Genomic DNA, 23,994 nt, shown 5'->3' with positions numbered 1-23,994 from the left:
ATGGCAATACCGCAGACTTATTGTATGATTGCCCTGACCTCCCGGGGATGGGAGGGGGTTAACAAAAACCTAATAAAAAGAAATTAAAGAAAACAAATCCTAGCATTTGTAACAGCACTCATGACATCTGAAGTTACATCATTTATGAGAATACTATGCATGATAGAGGGCTGAGTAAGTTGTGGGTGGGGCATAAATTGTTACTTTAAGTTATAACTTTAATTGTATAAGTAGCTTCTGAATTTTTAAGCTTTGTGTAGTTTAAGTTGGTTTGGTATACAAATAATAAATGAAGTTTCCCTAACTATAACTAATATTAAACCTTTTGGATTTTTCACTGAACACACACTCGCATATATATATTTTTTTTTTCTACATATAATTTAAAATAGAATAACATACAAAATTTCAGAAATAATTTTTCAGTCCACCAGTCTCACATTATATATTTGAATGTGTTCATTTCGCCACAAGGGAAAGGAACACCTTTATAGAAACCTTCCTATCTGGACTCATACATGAATTGAAAACCGGCCATTATATTGCATAGATGGCCCGTGGGGCCTGTGAAGATTGGGGCAACACGTGGGACAGCACGTGGTCATTTTTTTGGAAGGAACATGTTTCGACTGACCCAATATAGGGATGTGTATATCAAGCAGTGACATTTTATAATAAATGACTGTACCAGTTGGAGTGCTCAATGTAGTGCCTAATGAATGCAATTTGTACTATCAAGAGCAGAATGCATCAGTATTTAAATCCAATTGGATGGTTGACTGGATCGCTACTGCTATAAATAGACAGCAGCTGCAATGTTTTGTCGTAAGTACACATGATTAAGGTCATCAGACTGAAACGCGTAGAGGAAGGCGCACTGTGTTTCATGTTCCTTTCCTTCTTGGCGTTAGAAATCTCCCAGAAAAATTCAGGTGGAACATTTGGTCGCCTCTTCAAGGACGCAACTCAGCAACTCTCAGCGAGTGAATTATGGGCCCTTAACCCTGGTCAGACAGCTTTTAAAATGGGGATTAAAAAATGTGTGAGAATGAAATCTCTCATCATGGACAAATCACTCTTTTCAAAACGCAGCCACGCTTGGGCTCTTTAAACTCATACAGCCGGTTAGTCCCCGCTTCTTACTAGGTCTGCACATACACATGGTATCTTAAACGTAGTTTTACCGCTATCAGAATGGGTGACTGGGGATTCCTGCAAGATCTACCCTTATGGCGACGCACGGTAGAGGACGTAACTTGCAGAGGATATGGCAAAGCAGCAGAAACTCTGATGCATGTGGTCTGCCTCTGCCCAGCCTTTAACTTCGAACGTAGGTCCAAACTTAAAGTTGAATGGAACAACCAGGGCGTCCGATCCTGTAGGCAAGCGATTATGGTGGCTTTGAACCCCGAAAACACCGTTTTAAATATAAAACTCACAAAATTCATTCAGCTGGCATACCGCAACCTTAACCTAATTGGGTCTTGCTTACGCACCCCCCCTATACTTTTTAATCTTGATGTTCCCCACAACAGTTTTTTAATTTTGAGGGGGGACAAAATGAAATCTTAACATAGAGATTTAGGACTGTTGGCGGTCTTGCACATGTACGGCATCATGGACAACGGGTACTTTACAAAAGGGTTGATGGGAAAAGTATCTCGTACAATACGTTTTTACCTTCTCTTTCTCTCATCATTATCGCCTTGTGTTTTTATTTGTCTTTTAAACCGTTATGGACTAAGGAGGCCCAAGAGCGGATAACCTTTCTCTTTTATCACTGCTGGCTAACTAACTGTCATATGTTTTCTTCTTGTTTTTTTAACAGTAGCTACACAATGTGAACTTTGTAACTTCTTTTAAAGATATATGTTTATATCTAAATAAAGATATTTCTGATTGATTGATTTGATTGATCCTTCTTGGCATCGGAGAATTATATATAATATATATATATTTTTGTTTTTTGTTTTTTTAGAACTGGCCCTTTTTACAGGTTTTCCCCTTTTCTTTTCCCTCCTATTTTTCTAACCCTGTTTTTGTTGGCTATAGGATTCTGGGCACTTTACCACTGCTGATCAATGCTAAAGTGCATATGCTCTCTATATACATTGTGAATATGATTGATTATCCATGATAGGCATATTTGATTTGCTTGTAAGTCCCTTATAAAGTGTGATGAGTGTGCCAGGGCCTGTATATCAAATGCTCCAAGTGGGCCCGCCACACTGGTTGTGCCACCCACATGAGTAGCCCTGTAAATGTGTCTCAGATTTGACACTGCAGTGTCTGTTTGGGCAACTTTTAACTGCCATGTCGACCTGGCAAGTGCACCCACTTTACAAGCCCAAACCTTCCCTTATCTTACACGTAAGGCCCCTCTCAGGTAGGCCCAAGGTACCCCAAGGGGCAGGGTGCAGTGTATGTGAAAAGTAGGACATTTTCTGATGTATGTGATGTGTCCTGATAGTGAAATACTGTGTATTTCGTTTTTTACCATTGAAAGCCTATCTGTCCCAAATGCTATTATTGGAGCTGCACTGCAACATTTTACCTGTGTAACTTTCAATTGGCACAACATAGAGAGATAGCGTTTAGACTCTCTGATCTCAGAATTTACTAATACCTTTTATTAAAGGTGTTTTTGAAATGATGTGTTTGAAAATTCCACTTTTAGAAAGTGGGCATGTTGGAAATGGCCCTTTTTGCAGGATTATCCCCAAACTTTTTGCTTCTTCCTCCTTTGTGTTTCCTGACCCGTGGTTGTTGGCTATAGGACTCTGGGCACTTTACCACTGCTGATCAGTGCTAAAGTGCATATGCTCTCTGTGTAAATTGTTATTGTGATCGGTTATCCATGATTGGCTTACTTGTTTTACCAGTAGGTCCCAGTAAAGTGCACTGAGTGTCCAGGGCTGGTAATTCAAATGATACTAAAAAAAATATGGATTTAGGCCCAGATCACTGTACTGGGGTGAATGCATGACATTGTTCTACATTCTGTCCATCAATTGTTCTTTTTCCATTTGTCACCCTTAGTGGGACGGGTATGCCCAGATGTGGGTCCCGTGCTCTCCATGCCACTGGAGTCAAGCTATCCTGGCTGATGAGGGCTGAAATCCCGAAACCTGCCCTAGGATGCTTGTTTTCAGTCCAGGGAGGACCTGGCCTGGCAGTTCGGCTTGGACTGTTTCCATTGGGTGCAGGTTCAAGACTGATTTGCATATGGCTGGGTCTAAACTGGAATGGCATGGTGAGCACAAAAACGATGGATTTAGGCCCAGATCACTGTACTCGGGTGAATGTATGACATTGTTCTGCATTCTGTCCATCAATTGTTCTTTTTGCATGAGTGGGCTTACAGCACTGATGTGCCACCCACATGAGTATCGCTGAAAAGAGATGTCTCAGGCCTGCCACCGCAGTGCCTGTGCACAGTTTGCTAACTGCCATGTCGACCTGGCCATTGTACCCACTTGCCAGGCCTTACCCTTCCATTTTCTTACACCTAGGACACCCCTATGGTAGGCACAAGGTACCCCCCTGGGCAGGGTGCAATGTATGTAAAAGCTAGGACATGGACTAGTGTGTGTAACATGTCCTGATACTGCCAATTTTGTTTTTCACTATTGAAAGGCCATCTTGCCCATAGGCCAGAATGGGGAATGCTGTGTAACATGTTTACCTGCATATCTTTCCATAGGAGTGAGATTGAAAATTGGAGTCTGGTATCCCTGAAGTCAGAATTTGTTTAACACATCTTTTAGGAAGGATGGTTTTTAAATTCTGTGTTTGAAAATAGCACTTTTAGAAAGTGGCTGTTTTCTTGTTCAGCCTTTCTGTGTGCCTCTGCCTGTTTGTGCATTGACTGTCTGGTTTGAGAGTCACAGGGGCTGGGGTGGCTCCAGGAGTCTGGGTGAGTCAGCACTAGGCTGAATAGACCTATTTGCATTTGGAGTGGTGGGAGGAGTAGCACTTGGCCCTGAATAGGGCTGTGCCTGCCTTCCACAATGCTGGCCCCACCTCATGTGTTGGGTCTAATGACCCTGCGCCACACTGACAAAGGAAGAAGTTGAGCACTGGCAGAGTGCACCCAGAACTTGTTTGGACTGGGTCTGGGACCCCTCACACATAGAGAATAAAGACTTTTGGGGTATAAATATGAAAGCTGAAACCCCTAAACTTTAGACTACTTCGTGATCAAGAGGACTGAGGAGAAGTGCTGCCCTTGCTGTGTGTCTGGGGTTGGCCTGCAGTTTGCTGTTTCTACTGAGGAGAGGACCAAGGGACTTTGCTGTGTGCTGTGTCCCCTGCTTTAAGAAGGACTTTTCTGTGCACTCGGTCCATCTGAGAAGAAAAGTCGCCAAGGGCCTGGGAAGAGCTGGCCTCCTGTTTCTGAAGTCCCAGGCACAAAAGGACTTCACCCCCAGCTTCCCTGAACTTCCTTGCTGGGAGTTCCAGTCTCCCATCAGGGCCTGTAACTGTGTGTTAGATCTTTTTGCTGTGGGGAGCTGGAAGCGCGATGCAATGAGAGACAAGCGTGATGCCGCCGCAGCAGCCGCTGTCACATCATCGAGGAAGTTTGTCGCTGCTGCTCGCCGTCGCATCACTTGAGAAGTGTGTCGCAGTGCCGTTGCATCGCTGAGGAAGCACGCTGCAGCTGATCGTTACCAGTGAAGCATGTTGCCGTCACTATGGGTGTTTTAGCATCACCGGAGAAGCGTGCCAACCAGGGCCTGTTATGTCTCAGAAAATCACTGAGTTCGCCGCACGGCCATCGGGCATGGGCGCAGCGCCTCTATGTTGTTGCATCGCAGTAAAGATGCCATTTTCTTGCATCGCACCGGATCGTCAGAATGCATCGAGGCGCCATCTTGACGCATCGGAACCAGAGCACAGGAAGAATTGACACATCACCTTCTCTGCAACCTCATTTGTTTTTTTGCGTTACGCATTCGAGGTACTAGTAAAGTGTCTCATTTCATCAACCACCAGTTCATGTTTTGCAACAACCTTTCTAAAGACATTCTACTGAGTTTTTGTATATTGGATTTTTGTCGTTTTGGTCTTGTATAGTTTAGATGAAGATATTTTATTTTTCTAAACTGGTGTGGTGTCCATTTGAGGTGTTTTCACTGTGTTACTGTGAGTGTTGGTACAAATACTTTACACATTGCCTTTGGGATAAGCCTGTATGCTCGTGCCAGGCTGCCAAGGGGGTGAGCAGGGATTATCTACAGTGTGTATCCCCCTTACCATGACTAGAAGCAAGAGTCCCTATTTGGACAAAGGTACCTACCTTTGCCAACTAGATACCTCCATTTCTACCTGGGCATTTTCTTGCTTTACCATTCTGTGTGCCTTTGACTGTTTGTCTATTCAAAGTCTGACTTTTGAGTTACAGAAGCTGGGGATGTGCGTTCCCTCAAGACAGTCACAAATGGGTTTGAGGTGTGCCCTGCTTTGCCTGGGTTACTCATCACTGAGCTGAATAGTCCTGGTCTACATTTAAAGGGGTGGGAGGAGTTTTGCTAGCACCTGAATAGCCTCTGTCTGTCCTTTGTAAAATTCTGTCTCCAGCCCCTGTGGTCATGCTGGACCAGGGAGGACAGAAATGTTTTTGACTGAGCTCAGAGACTTTGCCACAAAGAGAACAATAGGAACATGGGGTAAAGGTATGAGGCCTTTAACTCAAAGTCTTAAAATTACTTCAGGAAGCAAGAGGACCCTGCTAGGAAAAATAGTTGTGTAAGGAGCACTGCCTTTTTCTGTGTGGGGGTGGGTTGGCCTGCAGTTGCTGCTTCTGTCTGTGGTGGAGGAAAATGACTGACTCTTTTTGCCCTGCTGTGGTCTCCTGCTTGTGAAGACATCTCCAAGGGCTTGTGTGTACTTGCCTCCTGTTGTACGTCTCAGGTAGATCAAAGACTTCAAGAAAAGATCCATGCCTTATCTAACAAGCATTTGTAATGCAATAGGTCTCACATTACTGGAAGTTTGAGCTATTGGCGATGCATTATTATTAGCAATGCCAATAGCTGAAAGTTTCACTAAAGCGAGACCTATTGCATTGCAAATGCTTTTGAGACTGTTGCCTTGTCTTTCGGAGAGGATGGGGGAGAGAGAGGAAGCATGAGCGGGAGGGGGAGAGAGAAAGAGAGGAAACATGAGAGGGAGGGGGAGAGAGAAAGGAAGAGGGCAAGAGAGAGGGAAAGGAAGAGGGGAGAGAGAAAGAAGGAAGGGGACAAAGAAGTTAGGAGAAGGGGAGAGTGAAAGCAGAGGAGGGGGAGAGGTAGCGAGAGAGAGGAAGAGGGGAGATAGAGAGAGAGAAAGCGAGGGAAGGAGAGGGAAAATAGAGGGGGGAGAGAGAGGGAAAAAAGAGTGGGGAGAGAGAGGGAGAGAGAGAGAGACAGGGAGAGAGAGGAAGGAAGAGGGAGAAACGGGAGGGAGATAGATCTCTATATACCATTACCAGAACCGTAAGGGAGGTTTGGGTTAACATTGGATTCAAAGCAACTTGGCTCCTTATGCTTTAGAGTTGGAGACTCAAGTTCTGAGGAAGCACCGCTGACAGCAGCACAGCAGTTTGTTTTATAGTATCCTTAACACTAAATCTCCAGTTGTATCTTGTTTCAGAGGATCATCGTCAGAACTCACCGGAATTTGTACTTTAGTCATGATAAAGAATGTATTGGCAGCAAACATCTTTAATATCTAACTAGGCAACCTGTTAAACTCTTACCTGGCACATTCAGTATCTTTTCTGTTCCACAGATGCTAAATGAGCGCATAAAATAAGGATATGGTTGCTGGCCCACAAGCACTGAAAACTTAGCTAAACAGGTTAAGCTCCCCGTACACAGATATATAAACTATGTGTTAAGCACCGTAATTCCAAGGAGATAGCTTTGTGGGTTATTATCCGTGCTGCACAGATCTCTCTTTGACCTAACAACTGATCCCAGCAGGGCCAACTCAGATTTGAACTCTTTTGAAGTTGCTAAAAAGAGTGCAGTTGATGACGTTAATAAAGACAGCTCTTATTTACAGCACTGGGCAGCACAAGGCTGTAGCTGTGAGTGCTACGTGTTATTGTCAACTTTCATTCCAGTTCCACGAAAGGCAATTGCTGGCAGCCTAGAGCCCCAAGAGTGGTGGAAGGCATGAAATAAGGGGGACAGATGTCTGAAAGCGTGGCTGGGCACACGCATGATGCACCTTTTCAGACGTCACTGTGCTCATGAAGGTGCTATGACATTTGCCCAACTTTTATCTTGCGGTGAATATTGTTACATAAAATATGCGGTTGTGTCCAGGATCACAGCACATGGCTTATGGTGAGCTGGGATTAGAGCCCCGATACTCCTTCTCATCTCTGCTGTTCTCGCTTGAGGGCTCAACTAGACGTTATCAGACATTAACTGCAGCCGAAAGATAATTGAGTCCTTTGCTGCGAATTTTCCCATATGGTCGAATCCCAACATTCAGGACTTCCAAACAGAGGGCGGGTGTAGAATTTTTTCTTCATAGAAATCAGAGCAGGGGAGTGGAGTGTGCGCTAAACTCAGGACTTTTCACCCCATACTCAAGAGAACCCAGCCCAAAAATCGAGCCTCTGCTTAAAACCGTGACTTGAAGAAACGGTTCACAACATCTCTTTCCTTCTTTCATTTAGTTTCTTCCCTGTGAAATGGATCCAAAAAAGAACAATCCCGCGAGTGGTGCGTGCGCGACAAACACACAGCGAGACATGTGGTTTCAATTATCGCGCCTGTGTCTGGGCACGAGGTGTGGGTAACTGACACCAATAGGCCATGGGTGGAGCAATACGCCCGCCTGTGGCCAATTGTGTGGTGTCTTTGATAAAAAGACGCACGCAAAGGCCAATAGCGTGGGCCAAAACAAAAAGCACACACACGAGCGTGTGCGATTCCTAAGTCCGTTTTGAAACCCCCTACAAGAGGGCTCTCACTGCACAAGCAAAGCTGCGCACTGCAACGCTAGGCGCGAGACCGAAAAAGGAAACTGCTGAAGGAGGGCTGGAGAACTGTGTGAGGAGCACTGCCCCTGATGTGTGTGGGGTGGGATAGCCTGCAGTTGCTGCTCCTGTCAGGAGCGTGAGAAAGGCTGGACTGTTCTTTACCTCTTTTTGTTTTAAAGCATGTAAGGAGTGCTTTACTTGTGCATAGTGTGTAGGGAGCACATTATTTCAGCATTGGAGCAAGGAGTTGCTATACACAGGATGAGCACTTTCTTGGGCCATTTCCCTCTTGTATCACAAGTAGGGCAAGTCCAGCACTTTGAGAGGCTGCTGAGGCGGTGCGCAGAATGACTAAGCAGCATGTGGTGCCGCAGCCTTGAGGGAGAACCCAGAGCACGCCTAAAGCTTTCTACTCACACCCCCAACAAAGAAAGAGTGTTCATTGATATCTGCTGAGTGCCCTTCCGGTTGCCGTGGGATCCACGATGCGGTGGGAGTGCAGGCCTCAGCTGCTACGGGGCCAAACAGCTGCGTGTCTCGCCGTCCTCCAGCAGAAGGACCTTGGATCTCCGCAGCCCTGCCCCAAACCAAGACGCCACGCTGAGTGCTTCAGCACCTAACAAGAGTGGCATGCAGCCCTCTTCTGGTGACGGGGGCATTTCGGATCGGTTCCCACACAACTCGTGCTAGCACACAGGCCTGGGATACAAAACCAGGTTGCTTTGTTATCACTCATTGCCTGCATGTTATGGTCGGCCATTTTGTGAAGGGTCCATAACATGTCTATGTGATAAATCTAATGGAAATGTCTATTTCCTAAAGCTCTATGATGTATACAATACCTAAGTATTCATGCTTTAGCACTATTCATGCTTATGACAATTGCCTAGTTGGCAAACTGATTCTGATTTATGTGATTGTGGTCTAATGTGTTTTACCAATAATACAAAGTGCTATTTTTGTATATAACTTGTGTGGAGTCTCCTTTGGGGTGTGCCTAGTGTGTTACTGGTGTGTGTGTGTGTGTGTGTTGCATAAATGCTTTACACATTGCCTCTGAGATAAGCCTGACTACTCTGCCAAGCTACCAAGAGTATGAGCAGTTGTTATCTTGTGTATGTTACTCCCTTTCCCTGACTAGAGTGGTGGGTTCTGCCTGTATTAGGAGCATACCCTAGCCAACCAGAAACCACATTTCTAACAGGTGTGCTGGGAGAACGTTGACAAGAGGGCTAAGACTCAGAGTATTGAAGCGTACCAGTAATGAATCCAAGCAAAATGGTGATCGGTTCCACTGTCCTTAAAGGGAAAAGCAGTTGAATGTTGTAATAGGTCAGAGCATTCATTATACCTTACAACTGCTTTAGACTTAATAATTGCCGTTAATTGGATTATGGGGAACATCATTCAACCTGCATGCCTTCTGAAAGGTTCCATAACACGGAAACCCCTCAATGCTGGTTCATGGCATCAAACCCCAAGCTCACACTCTGTCCTCCATCCGTTTGCTCTTAATTCACGTCTCATATCAAGACAGCAGAAGTAAGCCATTGCTAGCTTTCAAGCCTTGGACCTGCAGCTCAAATGACTGCTTATGCATGACATGAGCAGTGAGAGCTGCCAGGGGCTATCGAAAACCACACATTGCATTAAGAGGTACACTGTGCGTTTTTATTTGTTTACTTAGTCACATATACGTCTGTTAATTTACTGAGATGCTCAAAAAGACGTTATTTCTGGTCAAAAGAGATGTCGTGTCTGGCGAATGCCGTGGGATACAAGTATGGTTTGCAAATACACACTATTCATGACATGGGAATATCTATTTTTGGCCTCCTCTAGGGTAAGTTTCAGCCTAGGGACACCTTTTAGGAGGTAGCTCAAGCCCAGCAAAGCTACCAATGACCTTCCTGGTGGAAAAGAAAGTTATTTCTATTCTGGCAAACCTAATGGAATGAACCTTTTTTTGTTTGTTCATTTGAATGTGTGCATAATTTATGAGCAAATTTGGTACCTATTGTTGGTTCTGGTTCATTTATTCTTTGTACATATTAAAACTACTTATGAGGCTAGACTGTGATAATGTTCACTACATTAAGTGTTTACATTGAATGTTTTGTTTGCCAAAATTACATTATAAGACAATTAGTTACCTGTTGGTTTTCACAACCTCTGTTCAGTTGGAGGGTCTATTGCACATCATAAAACGGGCAGGAAGGATTATTATAATTAGGTATTTTAATGATACATTTTACAGCATGTTCATTAGCAGTGTTTACAGCAGAGGCCAAAGGGGGAAAAAGAGATACGGTAAATCCTTCAGACCGACAGACAACCCCATGGAACCCCAGGACATGTTCGAGAACGCTCATAAGCTTATTTTATACTCAACACTTGTACCTGATTCACTGATCTTTCTACTACACCGAAGCACTTCAATTCAAGTCTTCCTTTCCTGTTCTAGAAACTGTAACTATGTTTACTTACTGCCCTGTATCTATATCTACTACTCCACACATAATCCTATCTACAGCACTGCTCACCTGGTTAACGTACAACTGAACCCCTCAAAATTCCTCTGGCACTCCACGAGCAGCGTTGTAGTCATCTACACCAAGAACAAAATAAAGTATAAACTAGAAGATACAACCTCAGGTGCTGCAGACCTACAGTGCTGCAAACACCCCAGGAAAGGGACCTTGATTGAAAAACAGAACATCAACCATGACATAAATTATTGGGAAGACAGGTTTATACATTGTGCAGAGTCATTTCTTCCTGGGTGTTCCTGCTGAGTGTTTTTTTAATTTCTGTGGCCAGCTGTCTGGTGGAGAACATGGTTTGTGGGTGCACTGTGTGCGTTGTAGGTTGTAGTCTAGCCTGAGGAATACAAATGAGGCCTTAGACATAGGAGTCGAAGAAAGAGCCAGGTTGCACACATTTATCACAAGTAGTTTGTGCATTAGTACTTGCCTTTAGTTGCGTGCGTTAGCACGCTAAGCCAAAGAGTTTGAATTTCCCAATGTTTGCGCTGTGTTACATTCACAAGTTCCCAGAGGATGATAAAAAAAGTTTCGAAGAAGTAAAGCAGCACTATTCTTGTAAGGCTAAAATGCATATATTACTTCTTCTAGGACTGTCCTGTTCACTCTGACCTCTGTTGTTGTGCTTGTTATCACTACTGACTGGATCAGCTGGGACAAGTTAAATCGTGGATTTCTGCCGAGTGACGAGGTCTCAAGAGCATTCCTGGCATCTTTTATCTTGGTATTTGACCTACTCATTGTGATGCAGGTACATTCCAAATATTTTCTAAGCATTATTCTAATTGTCCATTATTACATTATTTCTCAACGAGTCATTCGATCGTATAATTTAAATCATAATAAATTTCAACGTGTTATGTATATATGTGTGTGTGTATATATGTATATATATATTACCTACTGGCGGTCACCAGTAGGTAGTTATAGTTAGATCCTAGTTTCCATAGGAAAAGTGTTTTTTGATTTGCTAATAACTTTGGCGTTGTTTCACGAATCTTCGCAAAATTCTCCAAAAAAAGGTCTATCCAGGTCAGCTCCTATCCTGAAAGTTTGGGGGTGATTCGTCAAGCGGGGACTGAGAAAAAAAGGGGGGGATCCCAAAAAGTGTTTTCTCCATGTTAATTTCCATAGGAAATTTTATTACAGGCTACAGCCCAAACTGCTGAACGGAATTTCACCAAATTTGGCAAAAAGGTAGCGCTTGGTTCAGAAAGCAAGCTTTTTATTTAAATAGTAGAAATCCGTTCACTAGTTGTTGAGAAATTAAAAAAATAAAAGTCTGAAAATCAATTTCCCATAGGAAACTTTAGCCAAGGCCCTATCTGCTGAACATAATTACACCAAATTAGGCACAAAGGTAGGGCTTGGTTCAGAAAGCGACTTTGGGCCAGATGTAGGTAAATATCATTTACCGATTCTATAATACCGAATTTTACCGATTCGGTATTTTAGAATTGGTAAATGATATGTAGCTAATGATTCGGTAAATTTTACCGAATCGCTAAGATTCGGTAAATACCGAATCAGTATTTACCGATTCGGTATTTCCCATGCATCCCTATGGGTCTCCTGGCTCATAGGAATGAATGGGAATTACTGAATCGGTAAATACCGATTCGGTAAAATGGGGAACGCATTAGAGGGTGGCAGGGTGTCACTTTGACACCCTGTTGCACCCCTGAATAGTACATGGGTGCATGTGGCACTGTCTGCCACATGGCACTGTTAAAAAAGCACAAAATTGCTTTTTTAATGGTTTTCGTTATTTACCACCAACTTGTAGTTGGTAGTAAATAACAAATCCTTGCAAGTGAAAAGCACTCAGTTGAGTGCTTCCTACACTAAGGATTCGGTAATTTACCGAATCGGTATTTAAGAATTCGGTAATTTACCGATTTCGTAAATTACCGATTCGGTAAATTACTGAATCCTTAAATTAGGCCCCTACATCTAAAATGCCTAATACCAGTCGGTAACGGCCGAAATTCGGTAATTTCGGCCATTACCGACCGGTATTAGGCTTCCTACAACTGGCCATTTGTTTTTAAATTGTGTAAATCGTTCAGTACCTGCTGAGAAATATAAAAAAGAAAAGTTTCGATATCTGGGGCAGCGGTGGGTTCGAGCACCCTCCCGACCACGAGCTTCACTTAGATTAGCTGCACCACTCCAAACCAGGAAGTGTTGGCAGCCAACAGTCGAAAAAAGTTTATAAAAGAAGAAAAGGGGGCATAGTAGAAACACCCTGACCCCCTAGGACTGCTCAGGGGTCCACAAGGACCCCCAGTCCAATTAAAAAAAATATATAAACGTCCGAATGCGCACTGGGTGCGCAAATACGGACAAAAAATAAAGTGGGGGCTACCCTACTTCATTTAAATGAGCCAAAGGGTGGGCCAGGTACAGGGGGCAGTCCTTTAATTATATTGCAGGGGTCTGTGGGGCCCCCGCAGCCCCGGGGACCCCTCCCCCCCCGGGGCTTAGAAAATAGAGGGAGGGGGCCACGTGGCCCCCCTCCTGTAGCCCTGGATGGCCCTTGGGACCACCACCCTCCAGGGCCGGCTCATGCAATGTCCCGGGGTACGCACCCCTCGCACATTGCTGTTTGCTATGGCAGGGCGGGAGCATGGCTCCCACCCGGTCATAGCAAACTCTGCTTTGCTTCATTGAAGCGAGAGCAGGAAAACCTGCTCTCGCTTCAATGAAGCAAAGCAGGATTGCTTTTGGGCAAGGGGAGCTGCATGTTAGCAGCTCCCCTTGCCCAAAAGCAATGTTGGTTCCCGCAGGAGGCGGGGAGCCGGCGGGACCGTGGGGGCATTGGGGCTCCCCCCACGGTCCGCAATGAAGAGTCCAGTTCCCGGGGGATGGGGTCCGGGGGCCATAATTGGACAAGTGAAGTTGGACCACACTGCCCCCCTTCCTAATGATTAATAAAAACATTCAAGAATTGGCCATGTCCCAGGGGATGGGCTACTCGGGCGAATATAAATTAATGGAAGTGGACTGTTTTTCTTTTTAAATGTATGGAGTGGCGATCCTAACGCGGCGCTCAGCATGGCCCCCTAGTGTGAATGCGCTGGGTGCGCGGCTCTCAGCGCGACCCCCTAGTGTGAGCGCGCTGGATGCGCGGTTCTCAGCGCGACCCCCTAGTGTGAACGCGCTGGGTGCGCGGCTCTCAGCGCAGCACCCGAGTACTTCACAGGTCTTTAAAAGACCATTTACCTGTAGGCTTTGTTGTGTTTTTACCCCTGGGATTGTATCCACTGAATGAGAATGCAGTATACCACAATGAGAATTCCAAGCTCCTGGACTCGGTTTTCCAGGCATCCGTGCGGTATTCCAGCTAGCCAGTGGCCCAGATTTCAGTGGGCAGAAACCCAGGGTACTAGAGCAAAGGCTGTGGGGATCCCATAGCAAAGAAGGCAGGTGCCTCAGGACCCAGCACGGTGCCTACTCACGCTCCGTGCCTAGCGCTGGCTCTCCCGAGGCTTGGTTTGCAATCCTGATGCTCTACCTGTTTTGCCACAGGTTGGATAGGGAGCCAAGCTCGTGCTCGGGAGTTAGGCTCCACCAACATATGTACTTATCCAATCACTCCACCAATCCCCAAGCACTTATAAATTCACCATTCACCATACACTCTCCTTGAGTACTCTAATCATCCAGTCTCTACCCATGTACTCATAGAATGACCCAGACAAAGTTACATAACCGAGTTCTTCCCCTGCCAGAGGTAACATGGTTGAAGGCGCAGTCAACAGCGCAATGTAATGTGGTAGGGCCCAGGGCCATCATACATACATAATGAACACACGGACACAGTTAGATAGATACTGGAACTGGCTATGGGCATGTGCACCCGGCCCGTATTTATTATCAGGGTCACATGTCCAGTGACGCCTGTGCTGGATGCGTCTAGGGTGAGTGTAAGCCAACCGTCAGGGAATGGTTGGTGCTGGCAACAACTACAACAGTGCTCATCGGATCACACACACAGATTCAATCATAAAGGGTCCATGACTTTTGGAGCACTAAGGTAGGGGCACCAGATCTTAAATCACACACAAAAGATTGTATTGTAAAGGGTCCATGATTTGCGGTGCACTAAGGTAGGTGCACCAGAGATGAGCGTGCTCACGTGAAGAAATTGTTAATGTCCCTTCGGGAAAATTCCTGCTGCCTGAGGTGACATTGTTGCATCCAGTGTCTACAGCAAGAAAGTTTATCATCAAGGGTCCATGAGTTGTAATGCACAGAGTTAGTGGCACCTGAAGTGCTCAGCGTGTGCGCAGCCAGCGATGATGTCGTGTCCTTGCAGGTCAGAATTGGATTGGATATGTGTGAGACCTGCTGACCGCAGTGTAGGCCAGAGGCCAGCAAGGGCCCACAACCATGTGGCATTGACTTGAGCTGCACAGTTAGTGGCACCTGAAGCACTCAGCGTGTCCGCAGCCAGTGATGATGCGTCGTCCTTGTGGGCCGCACTTGATGCAATGTCTGTTGCCTATTGGACTCTGCAGTTAATGCATCAAGACTCAATACTGTAGGTAGTCGTCCTGCTTTACACCAGTAAAAGGCAGATGTTAAATTCTTACTGCTAATGCGGCTTATCGCCTGTTTTTGGATCGCATACTGCTAACGCGGCTTATCGCCTGTTTTTGGATCGCATCGCGGATTTGGTTAGTCGTCGTTTTTAGCACCGGAATGCCTACTCTGCATTTGATTAGCGTTAGTTGTTGCTCTCATTCGTGGCAATGTTTTTTGCTGAAGCTATTGCTGGAAAACTGGCGATATCAGCAGTTTGCACCAGGTTGAGAATGGGATAATTCTTTTGCCACTTTTGCGGCGCGCACCCAGCAGCTTTTAAAATAAATTATAAATCTTTTTGGGCCCTGGCGGTTTTTGTGGGATCCCCTGAGCAGGCCTAGGGGGTCAGGGTGTTTGTACCCTGCCCACTTTTCTTGTTTTTTCATCTTTTTTCTTATGATTTGCATGTAGCTACAAGAAAGTCCTAATAAACAGAAGGGCCCGTTTTAGAGTCATCCTATACCAACAGTGGGGACTTTTCCCCGAGTTATCTGCACTTTAGTTCAGCAAAAGTGGTGAAAGAATTATCGCCCCATTCTCAAGTTGGTGCACATTGCCACATTGCCCACAGGCTGACGGTACCAACACAGCAGACAATCAACATCCTTCCACAGACAGGCTACGCTGCACCTATTGCTTCTGGTACCTTCCAACTAACAACTGCCATAGTCGGTGGAGTCTCACAGCCAGCCCTATTAAACTTCCTCACATGTCTTGCATGCATGTCCACAAAAGCAACGTAGTGCCCCTGTATCCGCACCACCCGCTCGTTCCAATTCGTAGTCTTCCTGCACAACCAACCACAACCCCAGCCGTTGCTTGACGCCTCTGTGCTCCAGTGCCAAGATTGTTGTCACTGAAATGGGGGTGCGCCAGGTCATGAAGTCTAGTAGTCAACTGTTGTGGAAAACAGGACTTTATTAGAAAAAAATTAATTAACAACACAAAAACATCAATCAACGAGTAACATTCCCAACGGGGAACATCATCTTGTGGATCGAAATACCTGTAGATCATCCTGGAAATCCCAAAACACTGTATTCAGAACCCTGTTGGATAAATGAATAAAATGGTCAAACATTAGTATGGTCACATACGTAATGTGGTACAATGCATTGCACTTGGACAAACCGGAATGCTTACAGGTATGATCAATCCTGCACAAAATGACCATAACAGAAGTTTGCGTGGTCGTAACCTTCCTAGGAAAGAAAAAGGTTACAACCACACAAACGTTTGTTACGGTCTCATTATGCAGGATTTATCATACCAGTAAGCATCACGGTTGGTTTAAGCTTGATATACCTGCATGTTAACTTCACCCACACTGTGCAGGAAAATCTGGAAACCAAGGAAGGGAACCACACTATAGCAGGCTTCCTACACGTGTCAGGGGCAATTAAAGGAACACATGTACTACTTGTTCCCCCTGCCGACACTGCACACAATCACCGCAACAGAAACCACATGCATTCCAACAATGTGCAGGCAAAACTGGATCACCGAGGCCTGTACACTAATGTCGTCGCAAACTTCTCAGGCAGTGTGCTTGATTCCTACATATTTTGCAAGCCTCCCAGACCAGTCCGCCGTCCAGCGATGACTGCTCGACCCTGCGCACCCAGACCTCAATGCTTACCTGCCGCCGGCATGTCTCCAAGAGGGACCACCACCTGCCAGAGCAACCTCCTCAGCCGTCGCTGGATTCCACAGCACAAGCCTCCAGCGCATCCTGCTGAACCGGCGCCGAGGAGTCATGTCTGTACAGCCAGGTGCCTTTGGCATACACGCGGTCCAGCCGAGCTCACAATTCAAATCGGGGCTTGAATGCCAGGATGGTGCATCGAGGCCTACGCATCATTGCAGGCTGCACACCCACTTGGCTCTGGTGTCACGAACTCAGTGCAGCTCAAATCATCGCCACGTGGCGGAAGGACTGTGTTGGGCAAAATGCCTCCACTGCCACCAACTCTGTGGCACTGTGCACCTCAAGTCATCACCAAGTGGCAGGAGGCCAGTGTCCGGCAAAGTACTACGGTTGCCACCAGCTCTGTGCACGTCAAGTCATCGCCACGTTGCGGGAGGCCCGTGCCAAAGTGCCTCAGCTGCCACCAACATAATAACCACACAGATCCACCCAGTTAGACAGTGGAAATGGCGTTGAGCACGTGCGCCCGTACCTTTTTATTGGAAGGGTCACATGTCCTGTGCTGCATGGGAGTGGTGTGGGTGTAAACCAGCCATGAGGGAGTGGCTGTGGCATGCTGACAACTAGATCTGTGATCAGCAGATCACTACAGAGAAGAACTGGGACATGTAGTGTTGTAGTTGCCTCCCTGTAAGCATAAGCGGAGTGGGCTTGCTGAAACGCGCATCCTTCATGACTTTACCAATATGGCGGTTTGAATCTGCACACCCACGAAGATAGGTACACGATGGATGCGCGACTTAACTTTTTTCTAAAAAATAAAAAATATATGTATATTAATATTTACAGAAGACATTATATTATTTTAACAACAAACAAAAAAATTACAAAAACTATTTTTAGGATTTTAAAGTTACAAAATATCACATTTTTTGTTTCTAAATTACTGAAAAAACCATAGGTTTAATGAACATTATAATTCAAAATTAGAATTTAAAAAACCTTTGAAATTCACTGAAGAAACCATAGGTTTCAGGGACGTTAAAATTAGTTGGGCATTTCTCCATACAAATTCCCCCGTTATAGTTAGTTCAGCTAACTATAACTCGCACCCCTGCAATGCACTGCTGATGACTTCACATATTACATCATTCATTATTGGTCAGTGACATCACTGATGACATCACTAATGGCATCATCCATGTGAAACTCTGATCCACCTCTTCACACTCCAGTATAACCTTTGATACACCCATTGTAACATACAGACTACCATTTTCAAAGCCATTGACACACCAATACCAGACACTACATACATACTCACTGATTCCTAGGTCTACATACACATCCACTCATTCACACATACAATCACACATACATGCAGTCACTCATCAATACAACACTATCATAAGCGCTCATACTCCTATACATGCACTCACACACAACCACTCATCCAGAGTTACTCACACACCTAGTCAGTCATGCAAAGAATCAATCACACTTCTATTTACTGACCTATACAGTTATACACAGACCACAGCACCTATTCAAAAAGAAACAAATGCATACTTACTCTCTTCTACAATCACTGATACAAGTACACACTAATCCATACAGCCACTCTCACAATCACTGACTCTCACATACAGTCATTTATATACTTCATCTTTCACATACACTGCCTTTTACATATGTAGTTACTTGGACATGTACCATTGAGACATCCATTCACTCACCAACACACCCATACACACACTCACCCAACCATACAGCTGTTTCCACATGCACTCTTGAACCCATAAACACAGTGAATCAACCACTCAAACATCTATGCACAGACTCACACACCTCCCACCCACCCCACACACACCCAGGCACCCATACAAATACTCTGGCAACCAATCAATAACCCATATAAACACTCATGTAGCTACTGACCAACCCATGCAGCAGCCTATACAACAACAGACAGACTGATATAGATATTCATTCAGTTTAGTTACTAACCCATGCATTCAGTAAGACACATGTAATCACTCACTTAAACAGTCAGTCACGCACCTACAAAATCCACCATTCAGACGCTTGTACACCCACTCCTTCTTCTATACACCTTGGCATATATATAATACATATTTAAACTTTAAAGAAAAACACAGTAACTGGATGATGTCATCAGTGATGTCATTTGAGATGTCATCAGTGATGCCACTGACCATGTCATGAATGATGTAATATGTGACGCCATCAGCAGTGCATTGCAGGGCGCGAGTTATAGTTAGCTGAACTAACTATAACAAGGGAATTTCTATGGTTTTGTACAAGAGAAATGTCCCATTAACTATAACGTCCCTGAAATCTATGTTTTTTTCAGTGAATATATATATAGTTATATTTATTATTCATTAGACACAGCAATAAGACTTAGTACTTTGCAAAGAGAAGCTCTAACCAGTAACATTATAGGTTGGGTGCTGCTTTCATTTGCATTACATTTTAATGTATGAATTATTTTAAAGCGTCAAAGAAGAAACCTGTTCAAATCAATGAAGCTCTGCCAAGCACACAGGCCAGGAAAATGTAAAAATGTATGTGACAAAAAACACTCAAAGCAAAGATCACCATGAAAAGCTCTTGAAAAAAGCATCCAATATAAGTTGCATCCCTGGCACAAGCACAATATACTGACAGTGTGAAGCAATAAGTATATATTTTTCAAGACTATATTATTAACTAATGTATAAGGTATGTTTCACCTGACCCTCTCATTCCACAAACTTGAGGTAAGCATTAAGTAAGTGATGCCAGACATGGTAATTTAAATATGTTTGCAATTTCAATTTTGTTATATATTGCCATTTTCTTGAATCGATGTGAGTAAAGGGGATGAGGCACGTGTTAATGCACCTGATTTTGTATTAATTTTGAGAACTTAACTGTTCAGAAGTCCAATCACATTGGCTACCCTTTCGATATTATGATTGTATACAAGGTTCCCAGTATTCCACTTAAGCAAATGGAATCTAATGTACTCGTAGAATGCAAGAGGGCCATTAGTAGCTACGTTCTTCAAAGATCTTACATCTATGATGACCATTTTGCTTCTGGTAAAATTATTCTAAGATTTGAAATTGAAAAATCCATATGTTCATAAAGTTATATAGTTTTACAAATTGAGTGACCCATTGTTTGAAGATCCACCTTAATTTCTTACTGAACAGTTCGTTAGAGCTAATAGTCTTTTTTTTCTAAATTACTGTACTGTTCAGTAATGAGGACTCATGCTTAGTGATTCATTGCATTATGCTGAAAATCCAACTGCATGCATCCACAGGTGATCAATTTCCTCGAATTTGTTTTTTGTGAGTAAAATCTTTTGCTAGGGTCCTTTACCCTTCTGATTATTGTTGCAGGAGTGGTACCATTCCTTCACCCTCACGCCATTTTTTTGTTTCTGAATGCTGCTACTGATCTCAATGTGTTGTAACATGCCAATCCCATATCAATAATGCATGAAGCTGAGCAATGGAACTTGTGTTCATCACTGCCACCTGGAAGTTCAACCTTGGCTCCTCCACAAGGACAATGTAAGGAAATGTTGTAACTCAGATTAATGTTACTCAAATCCAGCAACTGCCTCTGTGTTGTCACTGCCCCTTTCAAGACTACTGTACATGACCCCTTGTGCTGTAGAATGGGATCTCAAAAAGAGATTCTAAAAAAAACAATCACAAATGCTTTTTCATATCTTTATGCGATTGAACTCAAGCTTCCAACAGCTCTCATCCTTCTAATACAACCTATTGGCAGATCCACCATTATTGATGTTACTACTAGGAAGATGAAGGGGACAGCAAGAATCTCTCTTCCAAAGAGTCCTAGTAAATTCCAAACTTCAAAACACCTGTGTATAGCAAGTGACTGTGAAATCATAGTTACGTCACACCACTGCTCCCACTTTGAAATGAACAGTCACTTGAGTTGAATACTAGTACACCCTTCCCCCAGGCCACTTAAAACATATGTGGCATAGCTCAAGGGGACATCCAAATTCACCATCTTTAGGAGACCTTTAATTTGGCTTGTTTTTCTGATATAGCTGAATGCCAAACCAATGTTAGTCTTTCAGTAATTAAGATTACTATTGGAAGTCACCCCTCTTTTACTGTTGCTTTAGATGACGTTGCCTATCTTCACAGTGTTCCTGTGATATGTTGACTATCGCAATGTATCTATACTGACATTCAAATGAATACATATTGTAAAGAAACAAGAGTACCCAAGTAAGGTTTGCCAAGGACATTGGGAATGGAGCTATTTTTAAGAACAGTGGTCCCTAGAGAAACAACAGTACAAAGGCGGAGGTAATATATATATATATATATATATATATATACACGAAAACTCCTCCGCGCCACTTCCAATCCGCACGGACCAGCGAGGCGTTCACACAGGAGATGGACCACAGGATCAGTTACAGGTTGTCTTTATTGTGGCAGATACAGCTGGAAAAAGTGCATTACGCGTTTCGGGCAACACAAGCCCTTGCTAACATGCCATATATATATATATATATGGATCGAATTTCCGTCGACAACCGATACACCTTATACACTGCTCTAAGTTGTCATTTACTGTGTGAATGTGTTCTCTTGCAATTCGTTTGTTACATTGAAAATTGTGTGTTTAACAAACCTACAGCTTTGCCTGAGGCTTTTGTGTTATTCATTGTTTTTCCCTCTTGGTTTAGTTGGATGCAGGCTTGTGTCCCACTTAAAAAAATGTCTGTATTGTTCCTATTTGAATTTAAAATTTTAAATATCTGACCTCTGTCCGGCTGGACAAGTTACACAAATATAGTACTGACTGGGTCTATATTCATTTCCCCCCTTTTTTACTGTTGTTTCTCTAGGGACCCCTGTTCTTAAAAATATTCAAATGAATACAGCAGAGAAACTAAAGCCAATCTAAAACGATGCATTCCGCTTTATCTGTGATGGAAACCTTCACCTTCATGATTCATTAAATCACCAGAAGTGTAATGTTGACCTTCCAAAATCTGGAACATATTCGCCAGCTAAAGCACAAGAGTTTTATGGTAGAGCCCCCCATTTTCAAGGTTTCACTCTCTATAACCCACTCCAACACTATCCTAGACTCAAAGCTGACCAATCAAAGTTTAGAAGTCTCCTGTAATTCTCCTCATTCACTATGCTTCTAGACACTGATGTACCTAAGAACTCTATTCTCGCTTGTGTTCAGCCATGTTTGTGGGCATTATATCCATGTAGTGTCCACCTTGTACTTCCAAGTGTATGCTCCTATGGATTTTCCTTTTTTCAATGCAATGAGCATTCAAAAAATTAACATTGCTGAATATATTTTCGAAAAGTAAAGGCTGTTTTGGATCTATAAAAATGCGAGCGACCCACATCAGAACCTTTTTTTCTGTGTGTTTTATTTGGTCAAAAAGCTATCATATTTTTGTGTCTCATTTATTTTACCTATCAGGTCAGCATGTGATTGTATGTTTCTTTTTCTCTTTTCATTTCATATGCTTCTCTGTACATTATAACCCATGCAGGTCACTCTGTTTTATTACCTTGTGGAGTAATTTCTTCTGTTATCAGGAAGTTACGTTTTTACACAATCCCAAATATTTGCTGCAATCGCGACGTCTGATTTTTTCAATTAACATTATTTCAGAAGGAATATTCAGGGTCATTGATAATGTTGAATATGGTGACTGTCACAATAGTTGCCACAGTTAGAGCTTGATGTACTGAAGGAATGGTCCCAAAAGGTGGTACCAAATTCTGCACTGAATTGTTTATGACCAGCCTTTAATTTTGCAATGCTACCTGTTTAATGTTAGGTTGCATCAATAACTGTCCAGTTACAAGCCAACACCGAACGACCTGCTTATTAAATATTTCTATTTGATAAGCAGCAAAAACACATGGACAGTGGCCTGCAAGGCAAAGCAGACCACCATCCCTGCATTTGCATTGCCCAACAGGGATTCTTTTTTAAATCAGCCCGTGTTCCTTAAAGGACCCAGTCATGTTAAATAAATTGCATTGGGAATACAGGGGGAGACAATGCCCACCCACCCCCATCGCACATCCTGCTTACCATGAGGTCACTCGACCTGCTTGTGTTCTGGTTCAGAGAATTATTGCCGGTGTTTCAACTAATTGCAGGCATTCCTCACATCACCCTTACTGTGTGTTTGATGTAACACCTTAAATGGGCAAGGGTTTGCCCAAACGTAGGTCCTGTACTCATTTTTCCGCAGAAGTCAAGCTGCACCTGACATAAAATTGTTAACAGATAAAAGATCTCATATTAATATGAAGAATCCTGCCTGCCTTTGAAAGTGGTGAAGTTTAACTCCATTCCTAGGGTAATGCAAAATGTGCTATTCCTATTTCCTCAAGAGACAAATTCCACATGCACTGGTTACAAATCAATGGGTTCTGAGTGGCTCTAATTAAGTATTCCTATATGTACAAAGTGTGAAAGCAAAGCAGAATGGTCCCCTTGGGGTGTTGAGTATTGAAAGAATTTCGTCAAAAGGGTTCACTTTTTTGCACGATTGGGTACCGAGTCCCATGTCATTTTTCAAAATGTATACAGCAACTTTTTTCACTTTTGCTAACTGCTTCCTTTAATTGCCTACCTTGCCACTTTTGCATAGCTTTTTAGTGATATATTTATCATTGAGAATCTATTTGGAAAGAGAAGTGTGGAAAAGGTCAAACTTTATATAAATCTTACTATTGCAGGTCATAAACGCTAAAGATAGACACATACTTGACGTTCATACAGAAGTGCTACCACTCAATTTACAGGGATTCTACAGGTGTAGAAAGCAGACGGGGTGTAACAATCTTATTAGACAATATTAGTGACAATGCTATAAACCGCTTTATCAGTACACATAATGAAAAACATATAAATGTACGCATTAACTTGACAATTTATGAAATTACACATACTAGTTTAAATAGGAAAAATTCCATTAACACATTTTATACACTTGTGTACTTTTGTCAAATGAGATGGACTTTTATACACCACCTTTATGCTAGGCATATCACAAATGTATTCTACTCAGGGCTTCCATTATACTAAGGATAACCAGACGTATATTGGATGCCTTCTCAATTTCTCAAGGACATTCTCCATTATGCAGTGCCGTCATTATGCTACTGTTAAACATTATTATGTAA

General features: G+C 43.4%; 1 protein-coding gene across 4 annotated transcripts in view; it reads left to right on the top strand.

Moving 5' to 3' along the window:
• The window catches only part of TMEM117 (transmembrane protein 117), a 2,403,846-nt gene that overhangs the window by 1,959,523 nt on the left and 420,329 nt on the right, over positions 1 to 23,994 (top strand). For all 4 annotated transcript variants that reach the window (XM_078655442.1, XM_078655429.1, XM_078655449.1 and 1 more), the window contains one exon: positions 11,113 to 11,272. In XM_078655442.1, the coding sequence (XP_078511568.1) occupies positions 11,113 to 11,272 (160 nt within the window). The remainder of the gene's footprint in view (positions 1 to 11,112; positions 11,273 to 23,994) is intronic.

This window comes from Lissotriton helveticus, chromosome 1_1 (assembly GCF_964261635.1).
Source record: "Lissotriton helveticus chromosome 1_1, aLisHel1.1, whole genome shotgun sequence".
Classification (NCBI taxonomy): Eukaryota; Metazoa; Chordata; class Amphibia; order Caudata; family Salamandridae; genus Lissotriton; species Lissotriton helveticus.
The sequence above is the reverse complement of the archived record's forward strand: the minus strand, read 5'-3'. Positions and strand labels throughout refer to the sequence as shown.